This window comes from Poromitra crassiceps, assembly GCF_964638095.1.
Source record: "Poromitra crassiceps genome assembly, chromosome: 18".
NCBI lineage: Eukaryota > Metazoa > Chordata > Actinopteri > Beryciformes > Melamphaidae > Poromitra > Poromitra crassiceps.
The window spans coordinates 27,705,909-27,727,265 of NC_139636.1; the positions used below are offsets into that span (position 1 = coordinate 27,705,909).

Sequence of the window (21,357 nt, forward strand, 5' to 3'; positions counted from 1 at the left end):
GAAAGCAGGGAACACCGTGTTGCGCGCCTGCTAAAAGCCATTACAAATCCATGGCGGTGAGCTCCTGATGGACCCGGAGAGAGCCGCGCGTGGAGAAATGATAGCTCGCTAGATATGGAGACGCATCAGTTAGGCTCAGATTCCCTTTCATATTTTCCATTTAAACTTGTTTAAGGGACCCAATTACATGAATTAGAATTCAAATCTAATAAAAGATATGAACCATTATTTAACTGCAACAGATACACATGCAAGGTAAATGTGGGCAGAAATACAGCTCGGGCGGGAAGAGAAGAGAAGAGAAAACACGCTGGCTTTCATTTCTGAGGGAAAAACAGAGCAATAGATGTACTGTGAAGTATGCATCAAGAGGCTGCGCTCGCATGATTATCATTATTCATCTCCTTTAACATTCTTCAAATCCTCAGCGGCCAAATACTGAAGTCCTTCCTGCATTCATCATTTGATGATGTTCTTTATCTTTGTTCGTTTCTCTTTTCAGCCGGTACAAGAGTGCATAATTCTCCAAGAAAACAGAAAATAAATAAAACCGCTCCCTGTGAAATGGAAAGGGTTTGGTAAACTGGGGGATGGACTACATGAATCCTAAATGTCTACTGATTGGAAAACCTGTGTCAAATCATATTCTCATTTCAGATCAAATTGTAAAAAGCGTGCTTTTAAGGTGCCGTAATGGAGAACAAATTTGATCTCCCGCACAAAGGTAAACACACTCTCCCAGGCATGTGGGGCATTATCAAAAGCTGGAAAAAAGCTCATTTAGCATCATTTTAATTAGAATAAATGCTGCCAAATTTGAATATTCAGTATTCATTGCTGAAGCTTGACTGAATATTTCTTTGCCCCTGACAAAGACGAGAAGCACATGGAATTAAAAAAACACCTGTGTTCCTGAAATCATCTCACACAGTACGATAAAGAGCCAACAAACACATTGATGCACAAAAAGCTCTCGGAGGCTTTTATGTGTTAGTGGGTCCATGTAATGATGACATGGGCAGTCTGTCTGTTAGTGGGTCCATGTAATGATGACACAGGTAGTCTGTCTGTTAGTGGGTCCATATGATGATGACAGAGGTAGTCTGTCTGTTAATGACACGGGCAGTCTGTCTGTTAGTGGGTCCATGTGATGATGACACAGGTAGTCTGTTAGTGGGTCCATGTGATGATGACACAGGTAGTCTGTCTATTAGTGACACGGGCAGTCTGTCTGTTAGTGGGTCCATGTGATGACACAGGTAGTCTGTTAGTGGGTCCATGTGATGATGACACAGGTAGTCTGTCTGTTAGTGACACGGGCAGTCTGTCTGTTAGTGAGTCCATGTGATGACACAGTCTGTCTGTTAGTGAGTCCATGTGATGACACGGGCAGTCTGTCTGTTAGTGAGTCCATGTGATGACACAGGCAGTCTGTTAGTGAGTCCATGTGATGACACGGGCAGTCTGTCTGTTAGTGAGTCCATGTGATGACACAGGCAGTCTGTTAGTGAGTCCATGTGATGACACAGTCTGTCTGTTAGTGAGTCCATTTGATGACACAGGCAGTCTGTCTGTTAGTGGGTCCATGTGATGACACAGTCTGTCTGTTAGTGAGTCCATGTGATGATGAGATGGGCAGTCTGTCTGTTAGTGGGTCCATGTGATGACACAGGCAGTCTGTCTGTTAGTGGGTCCATTTGATGACACAGGCAGTCTGTCTGTTAGTGGGTCCATGTGATGACACAGTCTGTCTGTTAGTGAGTCCATGTGATGATGACACAGGCAGTCTGTCTGTTAGTGAGTCCATGTGATGATGACACAGGCAGTCTGTCTGTTAGTGGGTCCATTTGATGACACAGGCAGTCTGTCTGTTAGTGGGTCCATTTGATGATGACACAGGCAGTCTGTCTGTTAGTGGGTCCATTTGATGATGACACAGGCAGTCTGTCTGTTAGTGGGTCCATGTGATGATGACACAGGTAGTCTGTCTGTTAGTGGGTCCATGTGATGATGACACAGGCAGTCTGTCTGTTAGTGAGTCCATGTGATGATGACACAGGCAGTCTGTCTGTTAGTGAGTCCATGTGATGACACAGGCAGTCTGTCTGTTAGTGGGTCCATTTGATGATGACACAGGTAGTCTGTCTGTTAGTGGGTCCATGTGATGACACAGGCAGTCTGTCTGTTAGTGAGTCCATGTGATGATGACACAGGCAGTCTGTTAGTGAGTCCATGTGATGATGACACAGGCAGTCTGTTAGTGAGTCCATGTGATGATGACACAGGCAGTCTGTTAGTGAGTCCATGTGATGATGACACAGGCAGTCTGTTAGTGAGTCCATGTGATGATGACACAGGCAGTCTGTTAGTGAGTCCATGTGATGATGACACAGGCAGTCTGTTAGTGAGTCCATGTGATGATGACACAGGCAGTCTGTCTGTTAGTGGGTCCATGTGATGACACAGGCAGTCTGTCTGTTAGTGAGTCCATGTGATGACACAGGCAGTCTGTTAGTGGGTCCATGTGATGACACAGGCAGTCTGTTAGTGAGTCCATGTGATGACACAGGCAGTCTGTCTGTTAGTGGTCCATGTGATGACACAGGCAGTCTGTTAGTGGGTCCATGTGATGACACAGGCAGTCTGTCTGTTAGTGGGTCCATGGGATGACACAGGTAGTCTGTCTGTTAGTGGGTCCATGTGATGATGACACGGGCAGTCTGTTAGTGGGTCTGTCTGCTGCTCTCAAGGAGACCCAGCGGTGACTGTGGTCTATGGGGTGAGAGACAGAGTCCCTCCCCCCACCCACCCCCGAAAGCTCAGTCTAGCTTTCCCCCTCCCTCCCTCCCCCCCTCCCCCCCCTCCCTCCCCCCCTCCCGGCTCCCCTGGGCTGGGCTACAGGAGCAACTCTACCCCCAGACCAGCCCTGCCAGCCGGGGGGCAATGGAAGAGGCCGTTTCATCTTGGCCACATCCATCTGTATTGGAGATCTATGGGCTTGTTTTGCCTCCTCTGTTTCTTTATGTTATGATTAAATATTGTCTATCTGCACAATTGATACCTCAGGCCAAAGGGAAGTCACTTTGCCCACACATAATTTGTAAGCTGTCTCTTCCCCCCGAGGACAGATTTGTTCACAGGGAAAGAGAGGATCTGTTCTGTATTATCCTGCTGTAACATGGCCGTGCCTTTCGTCTCCCTTTAACGTCAGGCCGTCACATTCTTGCTGCTCTCTGTCTGAGGTTTACATATTTGCTTCCTCAAGGGGAAAACGGGGGGGGGGGGATAAAAACATATTTGAGTGGTAATCATAACCTTCTCAGAGGGAAAAGCCTTTATTCACATGTGAGAGAAAAGACTCTGGAAAAAACGCAGAGCCTTTGAAGGCATCAAATTTAACACTGATCACTCTTTAACCCCAAATATTTTTGAAAGAAGACTTTGAGAGGAGGTGTAAAGCGACACTGCTTGATCTGACTGCATGATATCACGTTCAAGTGACAGCGAGACCATAACAAGGCTTTCAAATAGGCCACTTTAAATTCAAGCTGACAGCTTAAAACAAACATGGGTGACTGCTTAATTAGTAAATGAAAGGAGATATTGCATTTCCTCGGAGTGTGAAAGGGCTTTAGGAGGCTCGGGGAAAACCTTTCAAAGAAAGCTTGAAGAGGCCGAGGCCGAGTTCTGAAGCACACACGGGTTTTCACAAATTCTTCAACCATTTTGAAAATATTGTCATTTCTCAAACAAAACTACATTAAAAGTAAGCAAGCAAAAACACCTCGATATTTATAGAGGGGTTTTGCAGTAGTGTAAAGAAACTGGTGATAATGATTCTATGAAGGGCGATAACATTATTAAATTCGGTGTATAAAAGCCTGATTCAATATTCATAAAAAACATTGAAATCCCTGTATCGCTGCTGTTTGTTTAGGCACCAGGGTCCGTTACTGCTATAGCGATGATGGCAAGTGGCGCTTCCCCCACGGTGTGTGCACACATATCATGCGAGTCTCATCCGTGAATGAGCCCATCCTTTCACACAGGATTTGGTGGATGGGCCGGTGTTTTGAAAAGAAGCTGCCCCGGGTCATCACAGCCCCAATATACTGAGCACATTATGGATATGAATCCTGGGCCTAGACACGCCGCACAAGGGTCAAGGGTCACGGTTTGGAGGCTTTGTGTTCGTTCCACTAAAGCAATAATACACATCCCCGTTAACTCTTCCTTCATCATAGAAAACAGTGGGATGAGTGTAATTGAATATGTGCTGTGGGGGAAGGGGGGGGGGGGGGGGGAAGAGTACAATTTTCAGGGTACTTTAAAATTTGTTGTAGTAATAACAATATCCCATTGAGATACATTACTAAAGGAAATGACAGCGTTGATTTCTTACAAATGAACAAGTGTGAAAATGATTGATAACCTTTTGGATTAAGAATAGTTTTATTGCTGTGTTATTGCACTTAGCTTGATTTGTTCTGGTACTAAAAGGTCATTCTCAATGTAACCGTTCCATTTAGACAAGTCTGGTACAAAATATCTACTGATATTATCCCCAACAGCTGCACAAACCTCAATTAATGATACAGTTTAAAGTTGATTTATAGATTTCTTTTCAAAGGGCTGCGATATCGCAGCAGAGTGCATTTGCAGAGTGACACTGGAGTACCCAGAGGAATAGGATAAAGTGCTGAATGGAGAAGTGTGTGTTCACATGCTGTTTCCGTTTCATAGATGTTGTCCTCATTTGGGATGCGTGAAAATATTCTATTTTGGGGGCAGAGAAGTGAGCTTCTGAGAAATATTTGTCATTGTAACTTTGCAAAAGTCCCAACTAGAACTTGTATGACATCTTTACTTTGGTAGAATAAATTGTACTTTTTAACAAGCAAATGACCGCGCGTACAAGAACAATAATCGGTGGCATTTGCTAACCCAAATATTTCTAACCACCGACAGCATCCGGACGTTTGATTTAACCTTGGTTATTCAGAGTTTAGAAAGAGATATTAGGGTTCACTGTGCTACTGATATATCGTTTATATATTTTTTTACATAGCGCAACTGACATTTTGGAACGGCAAATTTGAATGGAAAAGAAACGCTTATTAAAACTAAAAAGTGTTATTCATGTTCGACCAAAACATTACCCCTTAAAATGGTGGAAGATTAAATAGATATAAAAGATAAAATACCTTCTCATCTTCCTCTTCATCATCAGCCATGCTCATGTTCACCTAAAGAGAGGAGAAAGGGTAGAGGGACATGTGTGGGCACTGGGGCATTTTTAACAAACACCTAGTAATGAAATGTTCTTGCGAGTACATTCAGCCCTGTTGGGAGAGGCCTGTTTCCATGGAGACCGCATCACAGGGGTGACCTCACACAAAAGGAGAGGTGACAGAGGGCCTTCCTTACAACAGCACTGTCACACCAAAGCAATCTCATCTCTCCACAACATAAGCAACACAGAAAAACAGAGAGGGGGGGGGGAAAACATTTAATTTGTATGCCGTTGCCTAGATCACTTTATATCAAGTCATCCCTGACCCCCGCTGACCCCTGACCCCGCTGCGGCGCACACTGTGACATTGCCTGCGATGGAACAGAGCTGTGTCATTGCTGGCCAGAGGGTCACGCGGAGGTGACGGGGGGTCTCCCCGCACGGGGATATGAGGGTGAGCCCGGGCTTTAACGTCGCCCGCCCGGGGACGCCATCTTTGCCAGCAGCCGTAAACACAATGACCGGGCTGGGGGAGGGCGTGTGAGCGAGCAGGCCCCCTAGCTGGCCCAGGAGATGGCTTACAACACGGCGAAATTGGGGGGCAGTCGGAAGTGTGAACAGTATTAACCTTCACAGACGTGTGTGGGGCAAACAGTAGATAGAGAGGAGATAGTGGCGTGTTCTGCAGAGGGCTGCCCCCGCTGCTTTTTACAAATGTAGTGCAGCTCTACCAGGACATTATATACATACAAGTGCAGTCATTTAATTTAAACGGCATTTTGCTGCTTGATGATTGGTCGCCCTCTGGAGACGCTGTAGGAAACTAGTCTAACCAGCTCTACAACATGCAGAATTGTGCCACTATCAACCCTAAGTGTGCCGTGCATTTAACTTAACAGCTCCCATGTGTTTCAAAAAATATAGTAGTAATAATTCCATTGTAATATACGGTAGATAGTAGTAAAAGCGTAACAGGTTTAAGTTGACATATCAATAGAAAACTGGCAAAATGTATTATACCCATAACGTCTCAGCAGCAGTGGGTTAGCATACATTACAGTACATGTTGGTGCTGTGACAATGAATGGGCCTCTATTAGGGGTGCACCGATCAATCGGCAAGCAATCTGTATCGGCCGATATTGACCTCAAATATGCGATCGGCCATTTTTTCATATATATATATATAAAAAAAAAAAGCCCTATCACTAATCAGGCTTTCCAACGATATAAAATATAATGCCAATTGGTATTATTAAAGGGGAGAAATAATCAACCTAAAATAACGTTTCCAAACTTTCTTTGAGGAGTTTATATATCGGTGATCGGTAATCGGTGAGCGGTCGATGATCGGTTGGGCAGATATTTCCCATAGGCGATCGGCAATCGGTGATTGGTGGGAAAAAACGTGATCGGTGCACCCCTAGCCTCTATAGATCTGTGTGGATGGGGACATCCCATCCGGGTGGTGTAGTGGTCTATTCCCTCCTCTACAAACATGAGGGCCGCAGGTTCGCGCCCCCGTTACCACCGGCTTGGCCGGGCATCCCTACAGACACAATTGGTCATGTCTGCAGGGGACGGGAGCCGGAGAAGGGTATGTGTCCTGGTCGCTGCATTAGCGCCTCCTCTGGTCGGTGGCGGGGAGAGGGGAACTGGCGGGGGGGTGAGGGGGCTTTAACGTGTTCCTTTGCACGCACTGCGTCCTCCCGGTGGAACCCATCACTGTCAGGTGAAAAGGTTCGGCTGGCAACTGCAGATGTATCTGAGGAAGCACGTGAGTCTACACCAGGGATACTCAACTTGCTTTGCCTGGGGGCCACTTTCGTGAAATGATAGAAGGCCAGGGGCCAGTTAATAAACAATCAATATACATTTTTCTGTAGCGGATTGTAGGTTTTTGGGGTGTCAGCCGGAATTTAGTCTGACAATGTTGTGCACACCAGATAGTTAGTTATGTTAAGTACATAAGTGGAGTATTGGCCAGAATGACATGAACATTTGGACACTTATTCAGCGGGTATCTTGCATGTCGCGTTCAGGTGCAGCATATTTTTTTTTTTTTTTTTTTGCAATTCCATCGCGGGCCACACAGGGGGCGCCCGCGGGCCGCATGTGGCCCGCGGGCCGCCAGTTGAGTATCACTGGTCTACACCCTCCCCGGATCCACAGAGGCGGGTGGAGCGACGACTGGGACCACTTTAGACAGGGGGAAGCTGGCTGAGTACAATTGGGAGAAGAAGGGGGGAAAATCGGGTGACTCACCAGGTCCTGGTTGGAGCTGGCTCTCCCTGTGCTCAGCTGGAAGTAGTTCCAGCCCACCAGCAGAAGCAGGAAGAGGGGCAGCATGAAGAGCTCCCAGTGCCACACCGTCACCAGGAAGATCTGAGGAGACAGGAGGACGTGACAGTATAGAGCACAGCAGCAGCACAGCGCTCACATCTCAACAAGCCTCTTCCCTCTCTAGCAGGGTTTTACCCCCCTCCATCTCAAAGCTCACCAAAAGCACCACAGACTGTAAAGCCACTGAGATCTACAGCCGATGGCAACAGATTTCACTCTTAGTGAAAGTAGCAGACATTTGGGGACAACTTTTAATATCTTCAAATCCTATTTATATACACCAATAATAACGCAGCGCTGGCTAAATGCCTTTTTCCGCTGAACACAAAGTATGACATGGGCTAGGCATGGTATGCTGTCTTTTAACTAGCACATCAAATCCTCTTTAGACTCTGACTATGCACATATGGCAGTTGGAGGAGCATTTGCAACATTTACCCCCTCCGTGGCGACGATAGTGAGAAAAGCCAAGACCCCTGGTAGAAATAAGATGGATCACACTGAATGCGTAATCCCTCCTAATGCGGTAAAGGAGCGGTGCTAAGCACGCTGCACAGCACCCACACTGCATCTCACAGCACAACACTAATTGGTGGGCTGCATTTAAACCCGTTTAGTGACAGCTTAATGAGTCTGTCACCAAAGTGAAATGATCAGGAATGTGTGAGGAGGATCACACCAGCAGGTTGACGGAGACGTCAAACCTATAAGTGTGATTATGGGCCAATAGATCCGACATATGGGCCTCCTTCATTTAGGGCATATATACTGTACGGTAAGTGCTGTATAGTGGTTCTCAACTGGTGGGTCGCGGGGCCGTTTTGAGTGGGTCGCGGATGTGTGCATGACGGTGACACACAAAAAAAGAGTTCTACTCCTTGAGGACGCCGACATCCGCGGCCGATATTCCCGTCTTTCAGAGGCAGTTAGTGGGCTCCTTTTTAGAGCCAGAGTCATGATGAAACTAGAAGACCTACAGAAGGCAGTAAGGCATGCATTGGTACCAATCGTGTCATGCTAGCTTGTCGGGAAGGGAGCTAAATAAATAAAATAATGCTCCAAAGTTAGGCAACATTTTGGTGAGGGAACATTTTTAAATTTGGGTCGCAACTTACAGTAGTGACGAATTAAAAATGTGGGTCGTGAGGTTAGACCGGTATAGAATGTGCGTTCTTTGTCATAATTTATATTCCCTATATTTTCTTTCATCTTTCCTTACATTCATTAAAATTAGTCAATTTTTTTTATTCTTTAGCTAACTTTGTTTCAAAACTTTGAGCATCACTGCCATGCTAAACCACTGCTGGTTTGTGTGATGATAGCACATACAGGGCAGTGTGCTGCAGGCAGCTTGGAGTAGGAACAATATGGTGGAGTTTAAGCCTGAGACAGGATGTGAAGCTCTGGGGCCTTCAGGCCTCTGTAGCAGGCCTGTGAAGAGCAGCCTGCCCCTGTCACAGCGACCCTGCAGTCCCTGCATGTTGCTGGGGGGGTGGGGGGGGGCAGCCTACCTACTGCCACACCGTGCCTGGGTTCAAACGGCCACCAGGGGGAAACGTGAACCATGAGTACCGTAATGCACGCGTAACACTGTGGCCCCCGGCCGCCTAAAGGCTTCGCCCACTCAACCGCTTGCGATCCTTCAATACGATCTGGGAGACGGCCCGGTGGAACAAAGGCAACGTGCAGAAACACGACGGGCACGAGCGAGATGTAAAAGAAATAACACGAACAATATGTTATTGTTATTTTCCTATAATAACAGCTCATTTGAATTATACAGCCGCAAAACCTGAGCTGGTGGCGGGGGGAAAAAAGGTAAACAATGAATATGCATGATGTGCAGAGGTAGCCTCTTGGTTATGAATAACCTACGTCATGTGTTGTCACCTGGGTTCCCAGGAGGCTGTTCTAAAGCGACGCTCTCCTCACCCCAGAGGAATTGAGCTGGCTGCTGGACAGGTAGCCTGTCATATCCCCAGCATTCTCATAAAACAGGGAAAGGAAAGGGGAGGGGGGGGATGTGCCTGGAAACTGACATGAGCCCAGCAGGAATGTTGAACCTCCTTGGCCTCCCTGCAAAAAGCTGCTACATTAACCACTAAAGTCTAATTGCTTGGTCTCTGTCTCCCTGTGCAAGTCAACAGAGGGAGCCAATTCATTTCCGCCCAGGGAGCCGGCAGAGAGAATCTGTCACAGGTATTCATAATCGCCCACTAATGCAAATTTCTTGCTCGCCGCGTTCTGGCTCAGTGGACAAGATAAAAGCCTACAGGAAAATACAATGCCTTGTGTCTAAACTGAGTGCTTAAATGAGGGTATAAACCAAAACTGTCAGAAATATCTCCTCCATTCCTCCCTCATGGTATGTCAGCCCACGTGTGGAGGGGATTGTGGATTTACATGTTTTTTTTTTTTTAAACGCTAATAAAAAAAAAAACGTTCGAGGAACATCTGGGGGAAAGCGCGCTCAGATGCCTTCACTCAGGTGCACAGACTGTGTGAGACTGTGAGACTTGTGCTCGTCAGGAAGCCCCTCAGTAATGAGTCCAGGCAGGACTCTATACCTCCGCCTCGTCTCCTCTCCTCACGTTCTCCAGAGCGCCTGTGAAAACGGAGACGCAGCTAATTCCCCGCTAAGTGCTTTATGTTTTATTAGCACGCCGGCTGAGTGATTAAAGGACATGTCGGACAAAGTGCAACCTTTCAAGCGCAAGTGTAAATTTCTATTGAAAATAATCCACGTTTTAATTGCCGTCAAAAGTTAGGCTCCATTTCTGTCTTGAGGGCCTGACTGCGTTTTTTCTTTTCTTCTCTCTCTCTCCATCCGTCAACAAATTACACTTGACAAGTAAAACCTTAAAACGTTTAAACGCCACAATGCTAATATGTTACATGGGGTGGTAACGCAGCCATTTATTTAACCAAACGGACATAAAGCAACAAACAAAAGAAAGGGGAGGCAATAATTAACGACACACCTTTGAGCATTTAGGTTTTACACACCGCAGAATTGGATAATGAACGACTTGTAATTGAACAAGTGTTGGTATGTACTGTATGTCTGGGAGGAGTGTCTCTAATGTAGGAAACCTCCCTTGACAAAAACCATTTAGCTGAAAAATGTCTGTATGATTATGCACGCGGTGTCCAGAGGGAGAGGAGGAGGGGGGGGGGGGGGGGAGGAAGAATAAATTAATAAAACTATTAGCGCACGCTGGAGTAGGTGATGGAGATGCACTCTCCTTAGCCACCTGTAAGCGCCTGGAGAAGGGGCAAAGCTGGGCAGAGCCACGCTGCCAGCAGGGTTAAGAACCAGCCTGACAGATTTGTTTTATAGTGCCATTAATATGATTCCACTAAATGCGCCGGGCGCCTTCTCATGCAGATCCCCTGGCCAGCCCAATCCAGGCACCTAATAATAAAGCACTCAGCGATTAAAAGTGCGAATAAAATAACTTAAAGCTGAGCAAGCATGGCAGCTCGCACCACCCACACTCTCCCAGGAGGGGGACGAGGAGATCGCAGCGCGCAACAAAGGGACAAAGACACCCTCGCTAAGAGTTTTCTGCCCGTCCTGTAAATTGATTAATGGAGGAGGAGGAGGGGGGGGGGGGGGGTGGCCCAGTCTACCAGCCCCAAATGACTGACTGGCAGACTGAGCAGCAGACTGGCCAGGGCTGCCAAAAGCCTATACACACTACAGCAAGACGAGGGGCCGCAAATATACGTAGGCATCACATAACGGCATAGCCCACGTAATACTGCAGAGGAGCCAACTTAGTGTAATGTTATAGCATACAGGGCCATACAATTACATTTACTGCTGTAGAACACACACACACACACACACACACACACACACGCACACACACACACACACACACACACAAACTACAGTTAAGTGAAAACTTTCTATCCCCTACGATTTATTATTATGCAGTGTATTTTTTTTTTTTAAAGACCCGTATTTTCTAAAACTATTCCCAGTCCAAAAACATGGAGGATTGAATCTTGGCTGTATATCTACACTACGTCTCTTCAGTTGCACTCCACTTGGAAAGCGAGACAAAGCCAGGAGAGCGCCAGCCAGCATTATGAGGGTCAGTCATGGGGGCTGTGGATGCATGCCAGATTACGTGAACATATACGGAAAGAGTTTAACAAGACTGACTACAGGCTGCAGGCTTTCTGTAGTTAGAGTGTGTGTGTGTGTGTGTGTGTGTGTGTGTGTGTGTGTGTGTGTGTGTGCGCGTGTGTGTGTGTGTGTGTGTGTGTGTGTGTGTGTGTGTGTGTGTATGTGTGCGTGTGTGTGTGTGTGTGTCTGCCTGCACGCACAGGCACACAAGTACGTGGAGAATATAGTAAAAACAAAAAATGTAATAATATATATAAAGCGGGTACAAGATCTTGCACAATCTTCGCTCTGATATACAGTAGATGTACTTTTTTCCGGGTGAATTCAAGGGCGGCAAAAAAATTAATCTGCATTACTTCCTCAATTAAAATAGAAAAAAAGAGATTAATAATGAATCAAAGGCGCCAAGTGGCAGCTCAGCTCAACGCAGGTCTTTATTTTTTTTTATTGTTTGGAGGAGAGAGTCTGGCTGGTGGGGCTGTGGTGCCGGGCGGGGACGGGCGGCAGCAGCGGCGGCGGGCTGTAAACGCGGAGCAATGAGACATGTAATTTGCGGTGAGCCGGGGCCAGAGCGGGGACAGGCTTTCAGGGGGTGTCGGAGGCAAGAGGAAGCACAGATAAGATTTCTCTTCGGGGCAGGTAGAGTGTGTGGGCAGCCGAGCCGCGGCGCTCCGAGCTAACGCTGAATAAATATTTCACATACGCTCAGCTCAAGTCTTATCGACTGGGGAGAGAGAGAGAGAGAGAGAGAGGGGGGGGGGGGGAGAGAGAGAGAGAGAGAGAGAGGGGGGGGGGAGAGAGAGAGAGAGAGAGAGAGAGGGGGGGGGAGAGAGAGAGAGAGAGGGGGGGGGGGTGGGGGGGAGAGAGAGAGAGAGAGAGAGAGAGGGGGGGGGGGGAGAGAGGCTGCATTATACGGAGAGCAATAAAATGGGGGGAATCTCATATCCCTCTTGAGCGGGGCCAGATCAGCTGTAGCGGCTCGGGGGGTACAACGCAATTTACAAGACTTTTTTCTTTTTCTTCTTCTTCTTTTTAAAATCAAATACTACATCATACACGCCTTGATATTTACTTTAGTTACTGAGTTAGTTAGGTAGCTAGATTTGTCTTTTTTTTCTCTCTCTCTCTCTCCCTCTCTCATCAATAGCTTCACATTTAACCATAAACATGAAAAAGAGTACGGTATATATTTTAGTAATAAATCCATACCTAAATATAACAATAAACATATATATTCCTAAACTAATTTCAAAACGAAACAATAAAAAAAAAATATAAGGAAGTATAAATAAGTATACTTCTGATCTAATTTGAGTGGGATTAAGTGTTGACTTGTAAACAGAAAGGTTGGCCGTTGGAGAATGATAAGAGGAGGCAGCAGCTTTGTGAGGATGCAGTGCACTAGTGATGATAGCACAGGCTCTTTATCAAAGCGTGCTGAGGAAGAGCAGCCGTGCGAGCGAGGCGTAGCATTAGCATTTAGCTCAGAGGGGCCATGCAGCGCTGGCCGTTGTCTCCCCCCGCCTGTCTGACACATGCCAGGGCCCGAGCAGCAGCGGCGGCGGAGCGGGGCCCCGGTCAGCGGGGGGCCCCCGTGGTGCCTGTCAGTGGCACCGGCTACTCTGACCCGGCGCTCCGGCACTGGCCACCAGTGTTTAATCCGTGTCGGGAGCGTTAACACCGAGAGACCTCCTGGGTGACAGATCTGCCATGCGAGCCTTTTCCCCCGGGGAGGGAGGGAGGGAGTGGCGTGGTGGACTCTCTCTCTCTCTCTCTCCCTGTCAGCGCGGCTCGCACGCACGTTAACGCGCCGGGGCCGAGGGTCCGGGGCCCCACAACAGCCACACACACACACACACACGGGGCGGACAGGTCGCCCGGCTCAGCTGCCTGGGGAGACGTGTCCTCTGTGACTGGGAAGGTGGCGAGTGTGTTTCCAGGCAGTCATTACGATACGACACACACACACTGGGGTTAAACACAGAGCACACTTCATCTAGCCTGGAAATAACTACTATATAAAACACAGACTACAGACTACTACACCGTGCTGCCGCCACCCGAGTGATAACACAGTTATTTAGTGCAGTAGGCTATTATTCATCTGAAGCATCTTTATTTGTTTAGACTTTAGAAATTACCTGCGCCTACTCGGGTCCCTAAGGACCAACTCAATTAAAAAAATGTCAACGTATTTGGGAGCCGTTTCTAAGCCTACCTCCATGAGGTTAAGGGCAGCAGGTGACTTGCCCGGCTAGTTCCTCATTGACCTCTTACACACAACATCTCCTAGAAGCACATATTAGGCATCCTATCCAGCTGGTGGTAGCACGATATTATATTACAAAACTGTAATATTGAGTGTCGTTGCGGCTTATTTTTTGTTTTGTTTTCTCCCCCTGTATCTGAGCCTGTTTGTTTGTCTTGTTCCGTTTCGGGAAAGCTTGAAAATAAAATATTGGAAAAAAAAATACGAAATTTCCTTGCGCTACTTTTTAACATGGAATGGGCGGCGACTTAGGTTGGATTAAATTGAATCAAGTGTTCTCTCCACTGAAGCCCATGTCCTAAAACATACATACATATTTAAAATGGGCAGGGTTTTACAGCCCTAACGAGGTGAATATTAACAGAGAAAGCTTGTTAATCCCACTAATAAGGGGACATGGTTCAAGGTTACATACTGGTGCATCCAGCTAGCCTCAACAGCTACCAGCTAACACAGCTAGCCTCTCAACAGCTATCGGCTGACACACAGCCATTCAGGGCAGCTCAATAATAACACCATGTCAAATTAGAAGGCATTGCTGAGCAGTTTGCAGGTACTCATAGCCTATCAATTAATAATTAATAGATCTGGGACTATTATCAACACACACACACACACACCACCATCGAAGCCGTTCTTTTTTTTAAATGCTAGACACATTCCCACTGCACACTCTGTGAGAACTCCCACAGCCATGGAGATAGAGAGCATAACCCCCATGAGACTGAAGAAACCCACTCCTCAAAGACCTCCAACTTTTCCAAACAGAGAGAAAACAGACGCTAAGCAGAAACAAGAAGACGATTCACAGACGCGCACACACACACACACACACACACACACACACACACACACACACACAGCTCTCACAAAAAGCACGGCCGAGCGCGCTGCACTGCGGTAAACCCCCCCCCCCCCCCCCCAAAACGGGCAGATCCAAGGACCGCAAAACATCCCATTTTCAGGGACGGTGTTAACAAGAACAATTATGACAACTCTGATGAGGGCTTTGATGTTGGCGGTGCTGGTGTTCTGGTTAATGGCCCCAACTGCCATGGCTCCACACACAGGTGGTCCCCTAAGACCTCTGGAGGCAGATCTGACCCTGTGCCTGGCCTCATCTCATGACTCCATCAGCCCCCCCCAAAAAACACAGAGTCCGCCGCAGCTGCCAAGTGTGTTTACAGCTGCGCCGCATCAAACGCGCATCAAATGCCATCTTTGCACTCTGTGATGTGAGGCAATCAGCATTTCACAGGCTGTCAAATGATGTCTAAAGCGGTTGCTACCTGGCAGTGTCAAAAAGAAAATGGTTCAAATACTCGCATAAGGTATACGCAGGTTTCTTTCTAGTCTTAACTCCTGACAGATGAGGTACCTCGTATGTTAAAATATTAATTCTACTTAAATACTTAAAGCGGCCTAATGACAGCAAAGCTCGACATCAGCTTTCAAGTGTAAATGATCCCTTTTCTTTTTTAAACTTTCATCCATTTCATCTCAATCAAAAAATTGTTCTCAACTTTAAACTTCTGAAAGGGATTAATTTGGCTGGCTAATATATGCTCCTTTAACGTTTTATTTTTTCTCTTTTCTTTTCTTGGGGAGAAACTTGTGTCTCTCAGTCTAACACACAGAATGGGAGGATTTCACTCCCCAAGTTGTTCCCACCGATGGTTCCTGTTGGGGAAAAGTAAAGTGATAATCCTCAGCACCTCCGTTCACATTTCCTGCAGTGCTATAGCTCCATCTACAGGTCCCGTGCAGGTCTGCAGCAAAGAACTCTGGGTGACCCCTCTGCAGTCACTGCTGATGTATAGCACATTCATCTGGCTCAGTCTTAGTGAAAAGCACATCTAAGGCCGTTATTTTATGAAGATTTTAGCTGTCACATTTTCTCCCTCTCAGAGAAAGGAACATGCTGTTGTCAAACTCTTGAAACGCGCAGATCCTAGGCTCATTACTGTAGCATAAACAAGCAGAGGAAGAAGAAGGAAAAAAAAATCAAAATTTCTTGTTTGTATTTCCCTTCACTGATGAAGATGTTTATGAGGATTTGCCAGAACTTTGCTTAAATGCGTGAGAACGTCGTTTTTTTTTACATTACCTAATTAGAAAGGCACTATTTTAAAACTGCAACTCATGGGTAGGAAAATCGGAGGCGACTTCAAACGGTGTGGACTCTGCTCGCTGAGGAGATTGTAACCTCCAGCACCCGCAAACAATGACAATCCTGCAAGACTTTCCATTCTTTACGGAGTTTCCCTCTCACATGGAAACATGATGCCAGATGAGCCATCAGTCTGGAACTCATCATCATACCCAATTCATCTCTTCCTGAACGCACACTTTCTGATTGCTACTCATGAGGGGGAAAGTTATCTTGCTATGAGAATGCGGAGAAGTCTCCAAAAATCCATCCATTTCTTGATTTTTTATTTTTATTATTACATTCCCATCCACTTGGCTAACGTGAAACGGACCAATAATCTTCTCGCGCAGAATTTGAATATCTTACACACCACGCACCGACAACCACTTCATAATGCATACACACGGATCTCCATAAACAGGGTAGAAATACAGGGTGCGTGCTGTGCGGAGGTCAGAGAGTCGGCCTGTGGGACTGAGTGACATAATGGCTAAGTATTCCTGGTAAAGCACTACGGAGGCATCCCGCAGTCCCAGTAGCAACCACAACAGCGGTAATGCATTACAGGATGTATATGGTGTAAAACGGTAGGACCGGTCTGCCTCCGTGATAAATAATGTATTGTAATGTATATTAAAGCTGGACCCACCACCGCTGCAGCCGTTCCTACCGGCATAGCCCGGGAAGCCTTGCACTGCCTGCCACTGTAGGAAAGAGCAGACACTAGTGGTATAATTATGCACATGTGAGAGGCAAGCAGAGGCCATCTGTCAATGTCTGAATCAGTTACCTTATTACCACTGCCTAAAGATATAAATATAGGAGTGGGAGCTGCTTTCATTAAGGCGCACGGTGGCATGCTGCGTCAGACAGCTCCCAACACTCACTTAATTGCAAATGATGACTTGGAGGAGGAGAGGCTGTGCTGTTGCCGGGGCAGGAGGAGGAGGAGGAGAGGCTGTGCTGTGGTCAGGGCAGGAGGAGGAGGAGGAGGAGGAGAGGCTGTGCTGTGGTCAGGGCAGGAGGAGGAGGAGAGGCTGTACTGTGGTCAGGGCAGGAGGAGGAGGAGAGGCTGTGCTGTGATCGGGGCAGGAGGAGGAGGAGGAGAGGCTGTGCTGTGGTCAGGGCAGGAGGAGGAGGAGGAGGAGGAGAGGCTGTGCTGTGGCCGGGGCAGGAGGAGGAGGAGAGGCTGTGCTGTGGTCAGGGCAGGAGGAGGAGGAGAGGCTGTGCTGTGGTCAGGGCAGGAGGAGGAGGAGGAGAGGCTGTACTGTGGTCAGGGCAGGAGGAGGAGGAGAGGCTGTGCTGTGGTCAGGGCAGGAGGAGGAGGAGAGGCTGTGCTGTGGTCAGGGCAGGAGGAGGAGGAGGAGAGGCTGTGCTGTGGCCGGGGCAGGAGGAGGAGAGGCTGTGCTGTGGCCGGGGCAGGAGGAGGAGGAGAGGCTGTGCTGTGGCCGGGGCAGGAGGAGGAGGAGAGGCTGTGCTGTGGCCGGGGCAGGAGGAGGAGGAGAGGCTGTGCTGTGGTCAGGGCAGGAGGAGGAGGAGAGGCTGTGCTGTGGTCAGGGCAGGAGGAGGAGGAGGAGAGGCTGTGCTGTGGTCAGGGCAGGAGGAGGAGGAGGAGAGGCTGTACTGTGGTCAGGGCAGGAGGAGGAGGAGAGGCTGTGCTGTGGTCAGGGCAGGAGGAGGAGGAGGAGGAGAGGCTGTGCTGTGGTCAGGGCAGGAGGAGGAGAGGGCAGGGCCAGTGTAGTGGCATGGTAACAGGCTTGTAATGAGAGCCAGTCAAGGCCTCCTGGCTGCCCTCTCCTTTCACACGTCTGTCTGTTTGCAGCCTAATTCAGGATTCCTTTTTCCCCTTTCACTATCAATCAGCAGAAATACAGTATTCGCATGCGATTTACAGGTTTGGCTGCACAGTCGCTCGTTTGGAACGTAATATATCATTGAAAACGAGAACCTTTCGCTCGTTGAACTCAGTCTGCTGATGAGTGGGTGATGAACACGCAGGCACAGCTGATTCACTCTCGTTTTGGACGATTCTCACTGTGCACCTTTTGACACCTGCACACTATTTAAAGCGCACCTTTGTCGCAGACAAGGCATACTCCAACTACACTTACTGTCTGCTTTTTAAAATAACAACCTGTTCAGTCTGAAAACAGAGCATCCCCCCCCCCAAACAGAAAGACAGGTGCATGGCCAAGCAGCTATAGTTACAGCAGTTAAGTACACCTCACAATAATTATTCACTTCGCTAACAAGGAGCACGACATACACCTGAGCGACGTCACATGACATACACCTGAGCGACGTCACATGACATACACCTGAGCGACGTCACATGACATACAGCCGAGCGTCGTGAGAGAATAGTTGTGAGTAGTCGATCCTTCTCTCTATGTGTGTGCTGCACTCCTGAACAGCAGGTGGAGTGGAAGTGGAAATGAAAGATTAGAGCGAGCCACCACACACTCCCATCGCCTGCGGAGGATCTAATTATAGGTGGAAGAAGATGGCCCCATCCCGCTGACCTGTCACCTGTCAACCTGCCTATCCGCCTGCTCCCCTGCCCGTATCCCTGCCTCCAAGTCTCTCGCTATCTGTCTGCCTCCTCTGCACCCTACCTACCTGTCTGCCTGCTCTGCACCCTACCTACCTGTCTGCCTCCTCTGCACCCTACCTACCTGTCTGCCTCCTCTCCACCCTACCTACCTGTCTGCCTCCTCTGCACCCTACCTACCTGTCTGCCTGCTCTGCACCCTACCTACCTGTCTGCCTCCTCTGCACCCTACCTACCTGTCTGCCTGCTCTGCACCCTACCTATCTGTCTGCCTCCTCTGCACCCTACCTATCTGTCTGCCTGCTCTGCACCCTACCTACCTGTCTGCCTCCTCTGCACCCTACCTACCTGTCTGCCTCCTCTGCACCCTACCTACCTGTCTGTCTCCTCTACACCCTACCTACCTGTCTGCCTCCTCTGCACCCTACCTATCTGTCTGCCTGCTCTGCACCCTACCTACCTGTCTGCCTCCTCTGCACCCTACCTACCTGTCTGTCTCCTCTGCACCCTACCTACCTGTCTGTCTCCTCTGCACCCTACCTACCTGTCTGCCTCCTCTGCACCCTACCTACCTGTCTGTCTCCTCTGCACCCTACCTACCTATCTGCCTCCTCTGCACCCTACCTACCTGTCTGCCTGCTCTGCACCCTACCTACCTGTCTGCCTCCTCTGCACCCTACCTACCTGTCTGTCTCCTCTGCACCCTACCTACCTGTCTGCCTCCTCTACACCCTACCTACCTGTCTGTCTCCTCTACACCCTACCTACCTGTCTGCCTCCTCTGCACCCTACCTATCTGTCTGCCTGCTCTGCACCCTACCTACCTGTCTGCCTCCTCTGCACCCTACCTACCTGTCTGTCTCCTCTGCACCCTACCTACCTGTCTGTCTCCTCTGCACCCTACCTACCTGTCTGCCTCCTCTGCACCCTACCTACCTGTCTGTCTCCTCTGCACCCTACCTACCTATCTGCCTCCTCTGCACCCTACCTACCTGTCTGCCTGCTCTGCACCCTACCTACCTGTCTGCCTCCTCTGCACCCTACCTACCTGTCTGTCTCCTCTGCACCCTACCTACCTGTCTGCCTCCTCTGCACCCTACCTACCTGTCTGCCTCCTCTGCACCCTACCTACCTGTCTGCCTCCTCTGCACCCTACCTACCTGTCTGCCTCCTCTGCACCCTACCTACCTGTCTGCCTCCTCTGCACCCTACCTACCTGTCTGTCTCCTCTGCACCCTACCTACCTGTCTGCCTCCTCTGCACCCTACCTACCTGTCTGTCTCCTCTGCACCCTACCTACCTGTCTGCCTCCTCTGCACCCTACCTACCTGTCTGCCTCCTCTGCACCCTACCTACCTGTCTGTCTCCTCTGCACCCTACCTACCTGTCTGCCTGCTCTGCACCCTACCTACCTGTCTGCCTGCTCTCCACCCTACCTACCTGTCTGCCTCCTCTGCACCCTACCTACCTGTCTGCCTCCTCTGCACCCTACCTACCTGTCTGCCTGCTCTGCACCCTACCTACCTGTCTGCCTGCTCTGCACCCTACCTACCTGTCTGCCTGCTCTGCACCCTACCTACCTGTCTGCCTCCTCTGCACCCTACCTACCTGTCTGCCTGCTCTGCACCCTACCTACCTGTCTGCCTGCTCTGCACCCTACCTACCTGTCTGCCTGCTCTCCACCCTACCTGTCTGCCTCCTCTCCACCCTACCTGTCTGCCTGCTCTGCACCCTACCTACCTGTCTGCCTGCTCTCCACCCTACCTGTCTGCCTGCTCTGCACCCTACCTACCTGTCTGCCTGCTCTCCACCCTACCTGTCTGCCTGCTCTGGACCCTACCTACCTACCTGTCTGCCTCCTCTACACCCTACCTACCTGTCTGCCTGCTCTGCACCCTACCTACCTGTCTGCCCCACTCTTTCTGTGCTCAAACTTTCTTTCCCAGATAGTCGCCTAGCTGCCTCCCACTCTTATCCTTATACAATCGCATGCATTGTTCTCAACCTTCCTGTCTGTGTGTCCGCCTGCCTGCCTGCCTGCCTGCCTGCCTGCCTGCCTGCCTGTCTGTGTGCCTTGCTGTTCTAAAAGGCTGTGATACATTGAGCCGTGGCCATTGCCTGGGGGGATTTGCACCTTGGGATCAGTGAGAAGGGCTTATAGAACACAAGCAGGTATGAATTGCATGTCATCCCCGAGACAGAGCAGACAGAAGAAAGGCGGTGAAAGAGGAGTTCTCTCACACACCCTGTCTGTGACCGCTTCCTCACCCTGACACGGCGCTGGCAGGGGCTTCTCGTGGTCGAGTGTGTGCGCTCTTAATCATGACATTACATGCTCTGTGCGGAGGGGGATTCACAGGGTGATTTAAGATTATTTAAGCTTAGGACCTTAGATCACATAGCCTCATTAAAAACAGCTAAACAGAGACATTTAAAACAAGGTTCAAATCTCGGCGGCAGACTTGTCACTCCTCCGCCCAAGACTGTGATCCTCCTCACAGCGTCCCCCGGGTTTCCCAGGCTTTGCTAAGAAGTCAGATGTTACAAACAGCCGAGGCCGCGGCCCTTCACGTACACTCGCATGTCATCAGCACTGAAGGAGAGCCAAGTGGGGTTTGATTTAAAGGATGAAGCACATCCATCACAGACACATTGGAGGAAAAGTGGAGGTA

At 48.9% G+C, this 21,357-nt stretch overlaps 1 protein-coding gene across 1 annotated transcript in view; it reads right to left on the minus strand.

Moving 5' to 3' along the window:
- Nucleotides 1-21,357, minus strand: part of mctp2a (multiple C2 domains, transmembrane 2a) — a 49,011-nt gene that overhangs the window by 9,100 nt on the left and 18,554 nt on the right. Inside the window, exons 18-19 of the mRNA XM_083654496.1 lie at nucleotides 7,498-7,617; nucleotides 5,205-5,246 (exon numbers count right to left, since the gene is read on the minus strand). Of these exons, the coding sequence (XP_083510622.1) occupies nucleotides 5,205-5,246; nucleotides 7,498-7,617 (162 nt within the window). The remainder of the gene's footprint in view (nucleotides 1-5,204; nucleotides 5,247-7,497; nucleotides 7,618-21,357) is intronic.